This window comes from Podarcis melisellensis (assembly GCF_964234715.1).
Source record: "Podarcis melisellensis genome assembly, chromosome: 1".
NCBI classification, from domain to species: Eukaryota; Metazoa; Chordata; class Lepidosauria; order Squamata; family Lacertidae; genus Podarcis; species Podarcis melisellensis.
The window spans coordinates 88,900,647-88,916,238 of record NC_138528.1 but is presented as its reverse complement, the minus strand read 5'-3'; the positions used below and the strand labels follow the sequence as shown (position 1 = coordinate 88,916,238).

At 42.2% G+C, this 15,592-nt stretch overlaps 1 protein-coding gene across 1 annotated transcript; it reads left to right on the top strand.

The window, feature by feature from the left end:
* The first annotated feature begins 11,207 nt into the window (after positions 1 to 11,207).
* LOC309377276 (fibrinogen-like protein 1-like protein) lies at positions 11,208 to 15,592 on the top strand. The gene is made up of 3 exons (XM_081924260.1): positions 11,208 to 11,273; positions 11,354 to 11,540; positions 14,886 to 15,592. Exons 1-3 carry the CDS (start codon positions 11,220 to 11,222, stop codon positions 15,536 to 15,538), a joined length of 894 nt encoding a protein of 297 aa, XP_081780386.1. The 5' UTR covers positions 11,208 to 11,219; the 3' UTR covers positions 15,539 to 15,592.

Sequence of the window (15,592 nt, the reverse complement as noted above, 5' to 3'; positions counted from 1 at the left end):
TGGAGAATGATTTTGAAGTTGTTTCTCAAATGTGATATTAAGAATAGAATCCTTTATATGCACATTTACCTGAGAGTAGGTCCTATTGGATTTGCATAAGCTTGTATGAGATTTAACTGTATTTCTCTTAAAATTAGAGGTGTAAAAATATTCTTGAGGGTTATGGTTTGCCACCTTCTGAACCTGAAAATTATAGATAGTCCAGCCCCTTACTACCTCAGTGGTGCACGATAGCTAGCATACCAGAAGGCTTACAGTCTCACATTTTTTATTCATCCTAGTTCTGCCCATCCCGCTTGCTTCCTAAATGGAGCTAAAAGTGGTGTGCAATGGCTGTTTCTCCTCTCTCTCCCCTTGTGTCCTCTCAACAACATCGTGAAGTAGGTTAGACTGACAGATAGTGACTAGCCTAAGATCATCCAGTAAAATTTATAGCTGAGTGGGGATTTCCACCTGGGTCTATACAAACTGCACCACACTAAAGCTTAAAGAAAACTCCAGTGTGGTCTAAGTGGTTAGATGGCTGGACTACACTAAACTAAATCCCCCTTCAACTATGAACCTCACTGTGGGATCCTAGGCCAGTCACTATATGCATGTGATGTGTGCAGTTGTGGTGGCTGTGCCCATGTTTTGGGCATGCTGGCATATGGGCCCCAGAGGGCTTGTAAAGTGGTAACACAGGCTCCAGGTCTAAAAATGTTAGCCACTCCTGCATTAAGTTAATGCACTATATGTTAATGCAATATATAATGGCACTTGAGGAAAAACAGACACATTTCCATGCAATGGGGGGGGGGGCTTTCCCAGGAAAATTTCCTCCTGCACCTTCCATAAAGGTATGTCAAACTTTCATGTGCCAAGGAGAACTTTTTGTTCTAGTGATATTGCACAAATGTAAAGAATAGGTGCAATGTGAACTGTCCTACATTGACAGAAGTCATATTGGTATATTCATTATAGAAAATGTGCTCTATCAGCTATGTGTGGTTCATCAATCATGCAAAATTAACTGCTGTCCACGGACTTTTGTTCCTCTTAAGAAACCTTTATCGGACTCTTTCAGTAGCACATTTTTAACTTAATAGGGACAGAATTACTGGTATATAGCCAGTCCATAAAAAGAGAGGAAAGTAACTACGTTATACGGGCTCTCTGGCTGAACTTTCCCTCTCTTTCCTTCCCCTCATAAACTATGAGCAGGAATCCTGGGTCTGCAGAAGGAAAGTGTAGCCTCCTCAGAGTTACAGGGAAATGTTAGCCAGGACAGGTTTGGCTTCCAGAGTATGAAGAACATTGCCTCTCTACTCTGCAAGAATGGGAAAGAGCTGTAGTTCAGTGGGTAGTGCCTCTGCTTTGCACACAGAATGTCCCAGCATCAACCCATGGTATCTCTAAGTCATGCTGGGAAAGATTCCTCTCTGAAATCCTGGAGAGCTACTGCCAGTCAGCATAGAAAATACTGAGCTACATGGACCAGTGTTCTGACTCAGCTCCTCCCCTCTGTTGTTGTTTAGCCGTTTAGTCGTGTCTGACTCTTTGTGACCCCATGGACCAGAGCACACCAGGCACTCCTGTCTTCCACTGCCTCCCGCAGTTTGGTCAAACTCATGTTGGTAGCTTCGAGAACACTGTTCAACCATCTCGTCCTCTCTTCTGTGATAGAGTTTATGATTTCTGTACACGTGGATCATGCTAGCCTTTTATGGTTATTATGAGACTTGCACTTTGGTCAAACCCATGCTGGTAGCTTCAAGAACACTGTCCAACCATCTCGTCCTCTGTCATCCCCTTCTTCTTGTGCCCTCAATCTTTCCCAACATCAGGGTCTTTTCCAGGGAGTCTTCTCTTCTCATGAGGTGGCCAAAGTCTTGGAGCCTCAGCTTCAGGATCTGTCCTTCCAGTGAGCACTCAGGGCTGATTTCCTTAAGAATGGATAGGTTTGATCTTCTTGCAGTCCATGGAACTCTCAAGAGTCTCCTCCAGCACCATAATTCAAAAACATTAATTCTTCGGCGATCAGCCTTCTTTATGGTCCTCCCCTCTAGGCAACCTATTTATTGAGCATTCATTCTGGTTTGCTTGCTCCAGATGCTCCACAATCTTTGTCACTGTCCTCTGGACACATTCCTCTCTTTTTTTTTGGTAAATTTATTTATTTGGGTTTTTCAAATTAAAACTTTATAATAACATATAATATAGAAACAAGGTTACACATAATCTCCTGGACTTCCCTCCTCCCCTTTGTGAGTCCTATTGTTGGTCCTTTCCTCCTGCATCTTTTACAATAATCCAAATATTTTGCATCTCCATTATGTCTCATATTCACCATTAAACTACAAGTGCTATTCCAGTCCCACTAATGATTTTAGCTGTTTACCATGGTTTGAAAGATACGGTAGATTGTAAATTTCCCCCATTCCTTATTAAGATTTTGCTCTTCCTGAGTTCTGATTCTTCCGGCCATTTTTGCCATTTCGGCATAGTCCATCAACTTTCCTCTGGACACATTCCAGTTTATCAAATTACTTCTTAAACTGTGATGTCTTCTGTCAATACATTCTAGAATATCACAACCCCCCCCCTTGCCAACGCATCACACTGCTGCATCATGTTTAACTTGCAGTTTACTTAAACCCTTAGAGCCTTTCCCACGTCATCATGTCAAGATCCTGTATCCTGTTTCTATCTCTTAAGATATCTCTTAACCACCACACCGAGTTTAGTGTCATCTGCAAGTTTAAAGAGCATCCCCTCCACTCCTTCATCCAAGTTACTTATAAAGATGTTAAACACCAGCCATTAATTAGCACTCTTTCAGTTTCTATTAGTCAACTATAAACAGTAACACCATCTTGTCCACATTTTACCAATTGGCCAACAAAAATATAATGGGGCATCTTATTAAAAGTCTTGCTAAAATTAAGATATATTATGTTAAGAGGATTCCCCTGATCTACCAGGGTAATAACAGGGCTGGTGCTAGGATGAGGCAAACTGGGGCAACTGTCTCGAGGAGAAGGTTTGGCAAAATGGCACCCCTTGGACCCCCACACTTACTTCACTACCGGCCTTCTGCTGCCGTCAGCCCAGTTTTCAGCAGGGCTTTCTCTCACACACAAATATTTGTGTGTATTTATTGTATTATGAAATCACTTTGTGGTACTTCATAGGAAGTGATTCATAAATGAAATAAGCAAATAATGGATGTACATTTCAACACACTTTTTATGTCTCTCCCTTACCTCATTGACACAAGAAAATGTAGATATGAACATTTAAAGCAAAAAAATAGTTTTGAACTCTGTGTATTATTGTCAAAGTTCTTGCTTATTTCTGAATCAATCAAAACATATGCTCTAATTCAACCACAAATTAGTAAACCAAATAGTGTCATTTTCTATAAGAAAAAAAGAATGGTGAAGTGAGACCCTGTAACTCTGTTTTTCTATGTTATTATAATCAACATATTCCAGCCCTTAAAGCCTGTTAGTGACAGTACAGGATGTTGAACAGAACTACAATATGTAAGAATAGATGCATGTCCAAACTCTGAATCAGATATGGCTAAGCACTGATAGTAATAGCATAATAAACTATGGAATTCACTCACACAGAAGGCAGTGATGGCCACCAACTTGGATGGCTTCAAATGGGGATTAATGAAAGTGATGTAATGATAAGGCCATGGTCACTAGCCATGATGGCTGTACTCTGCCTCCATGGTTAGAAGCAGTCTTGCTTTTGAATACCACTTGCTGGAAACCACAGGAGTGATGAGTTTTCTTATGCTTGAGTCCTGCTTGTGAGTTTCCCACAGGCATCTGGTTGGCCACTCTGAGAAATGGATGCTGGACTAGATGGGCCCTTGGCTTGATCCAGCATGCTCTTCTTATGTTCTAATGTTCTTGGATTATTATTATTTTATTCTGGACCCAGAAACCCAGTTGCACTTGTCACACTCGTTGTCCTTTATTTTCTATAACTATCTTAATCTAGCCAGCACTTTCCCCACACCAATATGTGATCTAGCCTAGGGCTCGCCGATCAGAAGGTTGGCAGTTCAAACCCCTGCAACAGGGTGAGCTCCCAACCTAGCAGTTCAAAAGCACGTCAAAGTGCAAGTAGATAAATAGGTACCACTCTGGCGGGAAGGTAAATGGCATTTCCGTGCACTGCTCTGGTTCGCCAGAAATGGCTTAATCATGCTGGCCACATGACCCGGAAGCTGTACGCAGGCTCCCTCGGCCAATAAAGCGATATGAGCGCCGCAACCCCAGAGTTGGCCATGACTGGACCTAATGGTCAGGGGTCCCTTTATCTTTACCTTTAACCTGATTCAGACTGAAATTCTCAGGTATCAGAAAAGGTTGTTTATGTATACTGCAACTGCAGCCCATGTTTTGTTAGCCCCAAAATGGAAAACGAGCAAGGTCCCAGCCAAAGAAGAGTGGCAACTTAAGTTGACAGAATAGGCACAACGTGCAGACTTAACATATAGAATAAGAGAACAAGAAGAACATACATTTAAAGAAGATTGGAAAATGTTTATTGAATATATGGAAAATAATTGTGTACAGCTGAAAATGCTGGCAGCATTAAGATAAATTCAACAGTTTTGATGGATGCAATAATTTGAATACTGATTGGTATAGTTCTTGTAAAATATGCAGGGATTTTTGATACATAAAAAACCATGGAAAGAGAAGAAGGGAAGTCACTGATATTTTAAGGAAATAAAATGAGTATTTTAAATTGTAAAACAGAAAACTGGAGAAAAATTATATAAAATTACACACTTACACACACACACACACACACACACACACACAATTCCCATCACCCCTGACCATTGGCCCTGCTGGCTGAGACTGATAGGAGTCCAACAACACCTGGAGGTTAGCCATCCTTGATTAAAAGACTTAAAGAGCAGAAACCCTACACACAATCTCATCTGCCTCCCTCACATTCCCTCAACAATATGAAAAGCAGAAAGATGTTCTTCCTTGTGACACCACTTTTAGAGGAATGTGTGTGAATGTGTTAGCAGCCTAGTCACTTGCCAGTTCCAATGTATAAAACAGAAAGTACAGAATGACTTTCTGTACTTTCCAGATCTGCTGTTCAGCTTCCTTCTTCCTCCAGTCTTGAGTTAATCTTCATTTACAGTGTTTGCCACCAGGAGGTGGCCCGTCAGACAGTCTATATGTCCACGCAAGTCTGCTATCTTTCTAGAACTTGAGGTCTCTAGTAAAGATAACGTCTTAAGAACAAACAGATGGCATGCACGCACATGCTGTGTGTTGCTCCTGGTAGTGCCCCACTCATTAAATATACAGCTCAAAGTTTCCACTGTGGATGGCAGCAGTTGAAATCAAATACCTTAGGAAGGCATGAAGCTACGTAGAACTGACTCAGACCATTGGTCTATCTAGCATTGTCCATACTGACTGAGAGTGACTCTCTAGGGCAGGCATGGCCAAACTTGGCCCTCCAGATGTTTTGGGACTACAACTCCCATCATCCCTAGCTAACAGGACCAGTGGTCAGGGATGGTGGGAATTGTAGTCCCAAAACATCTGGAGGGCCAAGTTTGACCATGCCTGCTCTAGGGTTTCAAGCAGGGGTCCCTCCCAGGACTACCTGGAAATTCCTGGGATTGAACCTGGGACCTTCTGCATGTAGAGCAGCTGCTGTACCACTGGGCCAAGACCCTAATCCATAGAGAAAATCAAGTCTTGTTATTCTCCTGGAGTAAGGAATATGCTGTGAAATTAAACCAAAAAATTGTGGAAGATGGTAGTATGGAATCTAGTGCAAAAGAGTTATGAGTTTATGTGCAAAGCCTGATTTTTGCATTTAAGCTGGCTTATTGTTTTTAATCATAGTCAATGGTACTGCAATGGCATAAATACAAGTCCTCACCTTTAATCAGTTCATTTAAAAACAAACAAACAATTTGCATTATTTTTCAAACTTTTAAAAAGATTCTACAAATTTCTACAAATTAGTGTTATCAAAAAGGAGTTGTTGACATTCTTCATAAACCATATATGATTATAGATCACTGTTGAGCAAAAACAAACATAAAGTCAGAAGAAATAAACCACAGGTATGTGAATGCATGAAAGGTAGCAAATGGAACTATTTATAGCACAGACATAATGGTGCACTATCAAGTATTTATTGTGCAAATTTTGATTGCTCTCATCAAATATAGACAAAAGGACTAATAGAGCTGTTGGGATAAAGTGGCAGTATTTCTCTGAATACTGTTTCCGAAAATTCTTGCACTCTAGTACAACCCCACCATAGGTGGAGGTATGGTCCAATTTCTAAACATCCCCTCCAGCATCTTGATGCAGATGAACTTATGCATGTTATTAATATTCTATGGCCTTTTAAATGTGTTTGTGGGAGGGGGGTTATTGGTTTTGTTTGCTTGCTTGTTTTAGCCATTTATTTTGTGCTTTAATCCTGTATTTTTATCTTATGAACCACCCAAAGATCTTCAGATGAAGCGTAGTATATAAATTTTATTATTATGAATAATAGTAACAATAATTTACTAGGAGTCATGTACCACTTGTGAATCAACTTAATGGCAGTTATTTGTGTTAAGCTGATGAAAAGGAGGTCCCCCCCCGCCGCCGCAACATGGCCAACCAAGTAGTTATGTCACATTCTGTGTTCCATGACATTCTTAAACCCATTTGGTGTCCACGCTCATATTTGAGCAAAATTTTATAAATATTTGAAATTATACCTTTTGAATAGTGTGAAGTAATTTTACTTTTAATGCCTCCCAGTATGGAGAAGTTTCTGAACATGGAAAGCTAGCAAGTCAGAAGGATGCTAGTCCCATTTTTAAAGATATGCCTATTTTCTACATATTCATTTTTTATATGTGAAGCAATCAAAATTTCCATTTTCCACCCACAGGGTGAAGTGGTACATCCCAGAAGAGCTATGCTATATGGTTTCACTGATAACAAGACATGGCAATTAATATACTGAATGCAAAACTTTCTATAGGCAATTTCCCGGTGTCCAGGTGCAGCTGGAATGTTAATTGCTGAGTTATTTGCTTGCTCTGGATTTATGATGGGAGTGTAGCAAAAGCTAAGCAGAACAAACTAATCATAGATGTAGGTGCTGATTTTTCATGAGAATTATGATGGAGGGAATTTTACTGCTTTTTTGTTTGTTAATTTAGTCCTGTATCCTGGCATGGGTGTGACCTAATATACTTGCAGAGTTAACAAATAAAACATGTTCACAGTTGCTAAAAGAAACTAAGCCACATTTGAGATTTTTAAATTTAAATTTTGGGGGGGGGCAGGTACAGTCTATAGACATAAAAATGCTTTTTTATCATCCTGACCGTCAAATTTAACCAAACCAAAGTCACTGATGAATGGAAAAGAGGATCTAATAATGGCAAATTTGCATTACGATAGTGATTGTAGCATTGATGCATTGTTCTGTTATGCTTAGGTGAAGAGTTGTGTTTTCCATGTCATTTGACTTTATGTGATTCTGGGTCTTTTTGGAAAAAACCCCAAAACAAGTAGTAGATACAGAAGGATCCATGCAAGGTCTGGGTTGTGGTATTCAAAAGACTATTTAGCCTTTTGTCCCTGCTAGGGTCCTGATATAGCTCTATACAGTGGTGCCTCGGGTTAAGTACTTAATTCGTTCCGGAGGTCCGTACTTAACCTGAAACTGTTCTTAACCTGAAGCACCACTTTAGCTAATGGGGCCTCCTGCTGCTGCTGTGCCACCGGAGCACAATTTCTGTTCTCATCCTGAAGCAAAGTTCTTAACCTGAAGCACTATTTCTGGGTTAGTGGAGTCTGTAACTTGAAGCGTATGTAACCCGAGGTACCACTGTACATCATATAGATGTAGAGGAAGTGGCAGGATCACCCCCAAAAGTGCATTTCTGAATCCAAGCTACAATATTGTCTTCATTCCCTGAAAACAACTGGCTGGCCATTGTTGAAATTCAACATCTGCTTGCCCGATGGAATGATCTCTCTCTCCCCCCCCCCCACTCTGTGTGTTGTTCTGGAGGTTCACCAACCCTCCCAAGAAGATTTGGGGAGGATGCAGCAGGGGGACAAGAAGGGGGAGAGTCACATTGCATTGGCAGGACTCATTGCATTGGCTTCCAATAGTGTAACAATTTTGCTGAATCTGGCCCTTACTACTGAAAATGATGGGACCTTTTGTTTGATCTGGCAGGGCACTCAATTTTTAAAATGTCCCTTTGCCCACAATGAGCTCTTCTCCAGACTAGTTAATGCTCCATGAAGCAGTCCTCCTTGTGGGACGCCCTCCTTTGTCACTTCTTACCATTTCAGCTTCATTTTAGCTCTGGGGTGAACATTCTGAGAATTTTATTATGGGTCTTGTCATTGTAATCATGAATAGGCAACAGACATGGTGTGCTAAAGGGACGTGGGTGGCGCTGTGGGTTAAACCACAGAGCCTAGGATTTGTCGATCAGAAGGTCGGTGGTTCGAATCCCCACGACGGAGTGAGCTCTCGTTGCTCGGTCCCTGCTCCTGCCAACCTAGCAGTTCGAAAGCACATCAAAGTGAAAGTAGATAAATAGGTACCGCTCCAGCGGGAAGGTAAACGGTGTTTCCGTGCGCTGCTCTGGTTCGCCAGAAGCGGCTCAGTCATGCTGGCCACATGACCCGGAAGCTGTACCAATAAAGCGAGATGAGCACCGCAACCCCAGAGTCGTCTGCGACTGGACCTAATGGTCAGGGGTCCCTTTACCTTTACCTATGGCATGCTAAACCTTTAGCTAGCAATCAGTGTGCAGCACTATACACAACTTCTGGGATAAAATTTCTCCTCTCCACTATCTTGGGCATATTTCATCTCTGGAGGCAAGGTTGCCAGGAGAGAGAGAGAGAGGGAGGGAGGGAGAGAGATGCTCACAATAATCAGAAGAATACAGATCCAAAAGTCAGTGAGCATTATGTGTAAGCAAACCTGGAATGCAAGCTGACAGGAAAACTCTCTCGTCTGAGCGCCAGCGTTCCTCTTGGGAGTGTGTGTTGAGCTCAGGTTTTACATTTGCCTTATCTGATGCACAAGTTGTGCTCGTCTTTTTCCAGTCCTCTCAGGTGTGTGTTGCAAAAACGGCTCTAACAAGTTTTGGTCTGCATTTTGAAATAGCTACATTAGATGTTTAATTAAACTATCTGGACCTAGGCTATGTGACTGATGCTTTACAAATGAAACAGTGCCAATCCATTATTCTTATGCCATAAGTAAAAACATTATGTCTGAAATGTAGCCATAAGGAGGCACTGAACAGCAGGGGAGAGAAGAAGCAATGGAGAGGGAACTGAATAGGCACTGAATAGGAACTGAATAGGAACTGAAACTTCCAATGGATCAGAGATCACAGCAAGAAATTTACATAGGGCCCTTCCAGACTGGTGCTTTTTTTGGCAAGTGCATTCTGCAACATGTCACTGGTGCAATATAGTCGTGGATTTATTTATACTGCATCATCCACACATCATTCTGCTCTGTTAATTGTTTTGTGGTGCTTCCATGATGCTACTGCATTATTGCCATCTGAAAGAGCACTTTTATGCTATATATCACAACAAAAGCAGGACACACACAGAGAGAGAACATTTATGGTGTAAAAAGTTGCACGAATTGAGCAGGAAGTTATGGGGCATGCAGTATTTGGAAAGCAAGCTCTATGTCTGCACCAAAATCTTTGCAGGGATAAACAGTATTGAAAACTGGATCCCGTATAACTACCCTGAATCCCTCATGATGAGCACAAGTCATCATGAATGCAGAATAAAAAGGATGTCTGGAGGGGCCCATACAATGAATTTTATGTACATTTCCTGAGAGCAGCTCAGGCATTCCCCGCCCAGATGGCATATTGCTTTGGCATATTGATTGTGCAGAACAAGCAGCTCAGTTGTCACTTGCATTTGATGCTCCTTGACCTGTATTTTGTTTTACTTTTTAATCAATCAATCAATCAATCAATCAATCATAGCTCACCCAGTAGAGTACGGTCTACAGAGAGCTAAAAAAAGAGCATGGATTTTCTAAAGTGCAACTGGATCGCTTGAGGCAGAAGCTCAAGACACAGCCACTGAATCTGTCGGGAAAGTCTATCCATCAGTCTCAAGTAGATCAACACACAGAATCCAGCCCCAAAGTATGCCACAAACAGAGAGTTGTGGTCCAGGAGGTTTGGCATGTTCACACACACAGTACAAATCTGAAAGAACCCTCTAAAAATATCCAGGCTGGGATACAGACACAGCATACACATATAAGGATCCTTTGAGTTTCTATTTTTCAGATGGATTGCTTATTAAAAGTTAGGGATGTCTATTGTTCAAAGAGGTGGAAGGAGTCAGATTCCAAGAGCTATGCAGCTATCTTAGCCACTTGGCTACTGGCACCCATTATTCTTACTACTTTATCTGAAGCAATTTTTATCTCACTCGTCAGCTGAAAAAGGTTCCTGCAGAGGCTTTCAAATGTGAACAATAAGGAAGCCCCTTGCCCTCAGCCTTACAATCAAAAAGACACAACACAAAAGGAAAAATGATTGGGAGGGAGGAGGAAAAGGAAGCAAACTAGGCACCTTTTCTCAGTTACACAGTTTATGTAATGACAGAAGGAATGGAAAGTTTTCAGAGAGAGAGGAGCCAAAAGTTGCTGCTCTTTCAGCAGAGTGGATGGAGATCCCTCTCCTATAACGTGGTTGAAGGTTGCTATATATGACTAGCAGTCATTGGCCACTCCCAGGTGACCTCTTCCTCCAAAAAGATCTCTGCAGGATCTGGTCAGGCAGAATCCTGATCCCTTCCCCTATTAGCACTGAGCCATGCCCATATCCAAATTTATACTCATTGGCAACCTATCATTTCTCTGCAAAAGATTTTCTGTCTCACACACCAATACAGTATTACAAAGACCCAGCGTTTATCATTTAATTCTTAGAGAATGTCTCCTCTTAAAGATGCACCTGCTGCTACTGAGGAACATGTTATATTGACTTTACAAAGGACAATCAAATAAACTTCAATTTAGGAAAGGCAGCAAAGTCAACAGCACTGAGGAGCGTAGCAGCTGTTATGGCAAATATTGCATACTAAAGTTAACTAGTAACAAGCTTAGTCATCCAGGATCTTATCTGCACTTATAAAACATAAATGGGGAATCTGCCGCAGCACTTTCTCCATTTGAATTTAGCTCCAAAAAGTGCTGTAAGTTTGTCAAGCAGTCTGTTACATCTGAGGTGTTGGAGCCTCATGCCTATTACTAATTTGCGTGTGGCCTCTTTCAGATATCTGTCTGCACAATGCATCCCCCTAATGTCCTGCTGGCTACAGTTGCTCTTCTCTTTCTGATCCCTGTGACAATCTCCCTGAATGAGGAAAAACTGAGGAAACAACTCAGCGAAATTGTCAACCTAGACTTGGTCAAGAATGTCACTCAAATTCGGAACTGGAGAATTATTGTGCAAAGAAAAGGTAATTTATGTTTAATGATTTGTGAAGTCACACTGTTGTTTATTGCGCATATGTGTTGCTGTTAAGTATTAAGGAGTATGTGTTTGAGATGTAAAATAACTTTTTTAAAAAAGAAAAAAGATTAAGAACAACTCCAGCATTCTGAACTCTAGCATCTATGGAAAGAACAGACAAGAAAATCACTCATTTCTGATATAATTAGGATTCTGGAAAGCAAAAGCAGGTAATTTGTGGACCTTCAGATGTTATTAGACTCCAGCTCCTATCATTCGTGACCGTTGGCCAGGCTGGCTTTGGCTGATGAGATTTGGAGTCCAGCAACATTTGGATGGACACATTTTCATCATGTTGTTCTAAATATCTCACTGACTGGCTAACATGAGAGATAATTCTTTCCCCATAATAATTCTACTAGATTTATTTCTTCCTCCTTTCTAAACTGGTGAATTCCAGTGAATGTAGACTGAATACGGGGATCACTTTGAACACCCAGTCTCAGTTGTGTTGGATTCATCCTCACAAAAGTGTTTTCCATGCCCCCATCAAAAGCAGGTCTTCCAATAATTATTTTCAAGATGCTGTGTTTAAATTTCAGTTTGGTTTTTTTCTTAATTTTATTCTTAGTTTCCAAATGATGTTGCTTGAATTCACGTTTTCTGAGCCACTTGAAAATACAATCTCTGAAGAAACATTTAAATAACCTATTGGATTATTGGTCTTCCATTTCCCTGCTAACTCCTGAGTATCTAACAAATGTCCAAATATTAGAATGTGTGGCAATGTTTTAAATGGATAAAATTGTTGACCTTCATTAACGAGGAGTTATAAGGCACACTTTAAAGGTACACTCAGATTTCAGCAGCTTCACTGTATAAAATACTCCATACTTCGTTGGTATCCACTGAGAATTATATAACGCGTTTTATAACATCATCACAGAGAGGTTCATGTCACTGAAGATCAAGAGTTATGAGGTTACAAACTACTCTTTCTAAAGAAAAATTCTTCCTCTATTCTTGTTTTAAAATATTTATATAGGTCTCTGGTTTTGTGACTGGATGAAAAAGCATTCCAAAGCTATTATGATTAAAATAAGGCACCATCGAATAGCCTCTCATGTAGTTAGGAGTAGAGGCAGAGGGAGAATTGACGGATTATGACAGCCTTCCTCAACCTGGTGCCCTCCAGATAGTTTGGGCTACAACTCCCACCAATCCTACACCTGCTAGTATGGTGAATGATCTGGGATTATAGGAGTTGGGCCAAAGAAACAGAACAGGGATCCGGTTGGCGCAACGCCCACCCCACTGCCCAGCAGCTTCCCTGGCAGAGGTAGTCTCAGAAATGGTGCTGGGATACTGTTACAAATATATGTTCACTGAGAGAAGCTATGAACATTGTTATTATTTGCTTAATTTATGTACATTGAGTGTTCATGGTAGGTTTTTCCTTGACTCACTCACACACACACACACACACACACACACACACCTTACATACTACAGATTTCTTTGCAATGTTTATGGGTGGCATTCAACTGAACCCGATCAGTGGAAGCTTTCACTTATACAACAGGTCTTTGTTGTGGTCCTTCGCCTCTTTCCCTTTGCACTCCCTGAAATTGGCTGCGGGGCAGATCAGAAGACCCCCCCCCCCCAGAAATCAGCATGCAGAGGGAGAAAAGGGGGGGTCATTCTATGCTCACCCTGTTGGAATGGTTGTCTTTGTGTGACATTTGCATTTCTCCCCTTTAAATGCAGAGTGAGGCAATTCACATGCAATAGTGTAAATCTGAATGAAACTGAGGCTTGCTTAGCAAATACGGCTCAGTCCTAAGGAGCTGGTACCACACTTTGTTAAAGAGTGTTCACAGTGCCCTTTGTCCCTGTCATGGAGTTTCTGGAAAATTAGGTGCACCATTGAAGTGAGTAGCGAGTACCCCTGCCAAAGAGATCCTCTGAAGGTGCAGCATGGATTTCAAGAGCTTGTATTTAGGAGGCCAAGTTAGCTGCAGGAGGGAAGCTTGAGCCTTGTTAGAATGGCCTAAGCGGCACAAGTCAGTAGAGAGTGGAGGTGATTTGCACAGTACAGTAAGAAGTGATGCGAAGGAAGCACGAGAACAGCTTTGCCATTCCCACCGGTGAGCCACTCTGACAGATGATAAGAATGCACGTTGGCAGGAGGCATCGGGCCCATGCGAAGGAATGCTTCTCTGGAAATCCAGCACTAGAGAGTCATTAAAGACATCCTTATACCATCAGCCTTAATTATTTGCCCTTCTCACGGCGGATAGAAAACGCTGTGTGCATTCAGTTCATTGGTTTTTGCTGCTATAACAGGCAGCGAACAATGGGATTTGTCACATTTTTAGATACATGAATAAATGCAGATGAGTAATAGCTGCTGCTTCGCTGGCAGTTTTGGCAACTCAGTCGCACACTGGCTGCGTTTTCACTTCACCTCACTTCAAGACCCTCTGCTGCCTAACTCAGTTTGCTAATCCCCCTGCCTTACCTCATTCTCACAACCGCCCTTCACTCTTTCCCCATAACCCTTTATAACTAAGACCCTTTAGTGCAAGTACGCTTTCTTATACTGCTGATTTTCTACATAAAACAACAACATACAGCTACACTCTACCTCCATTGTCAGTAATGCTTCATAATACTGGTTGCTGGAATCCACAGGAGGGAAGAGTGCCCTTGTGGGCAGGGGGCGTTTGCACATTTCCCAAAAGGCACCTGCTTGGCTGCTGTGAGAACACGTTGCTGGACTGGAGAAGAAAAACCAATCCCAATCCCAATGTCTTATATAACTTCCATCTATCACAGATTAGCAATTATTATGAGGGCGATCGGGACGCGGGTGGCACTGTGGGTTAAACCACAGAGCCTAGGACTTGCCGATCAGAAGGTCGGCGGTTCAAATCCCCGTGACGGGTGAGCTCCCATTGCTCAGTCTCTGCTCCTGCCAACCTAGCAGTTCGAAAGCACGTCAAAGTGCCGCTCTGGTGGGAAGGTAAATGGTGTTTCCGTGTGCTGCTCTGGTTCGCCAGAAGTGGCTTAGTCATGCTGGCCACATGACCCGGAAGCTGTCTGCGGACAAACGCCGGCTCCCTCGGCCTATAGAGCGAGATGAGCGCACAAGCCCAGAGCCGGTCATGACTGGACTTAATGGTCAGCGCTCCCTTTACCTTTATGAGGGCGATAAAATATTTCAACATATCAGATGTTTGTTTGGCTAGGAATTCAAACTCACAAGACCTGCACACATTTCTACAAGGATGCTGCAGAGAACTTGGCTGCGTGTTGAAACTCACCATCCAATCAATCTTTTGTTCCCTAGCGATCCCTTACATGCGGGACTGTGACGAAATGTTCCAGGCAGGCCACACAGAGAGCGGCCTCTATATATTACGTCCCGAGAACGCCATCAAGCTCGTAGCCTGGTGCCACATGGATGGATGCAATGGGTGGACAGTTATCCAACACAACACCCACAACACTGAACTCACCTGGTCAGAGACCTGGACAACTTATAAATATGGGTTTGGTAACTTGGTGGGAGATCACTGGTTGGGCACCGAGTACATTTCCTTAATAAGCCAGCAGAAATGGTACAAAGTCAGAATAAATTTAGTAGATGCAGGTGGACACCATAGATACGCAGAATACGATAGCTTTGTCCTGAGAAATGAGAACGATGAATATATGCTCAAGTTAGGGACCTACGAGGGTAATGCAGGGGACTCTCTCACTTCTTCCAAGGCCAAAAACATGCATGACAACATGAGGTTTTCTTGTAAAGACAAGGACAATGACAGATCTACCAAACAAAACTGTGCAGACATCCATGGTGGGGGCTGGTGGTACGACTCCTGCTTTGATGCACAGCTCAACCGCAAAGGTGGGCTTCACTGGGGCACATTATGCGATGAGAATTGCAGGAGCTCAGTTATAATGCTGAAGCCCATCCACATGTATTGCAGCAGGGTGTAGAAATGCACTCAGCCTCTCATGTCGCGAACTGCTATAATGGGATGCAGGGAGTGC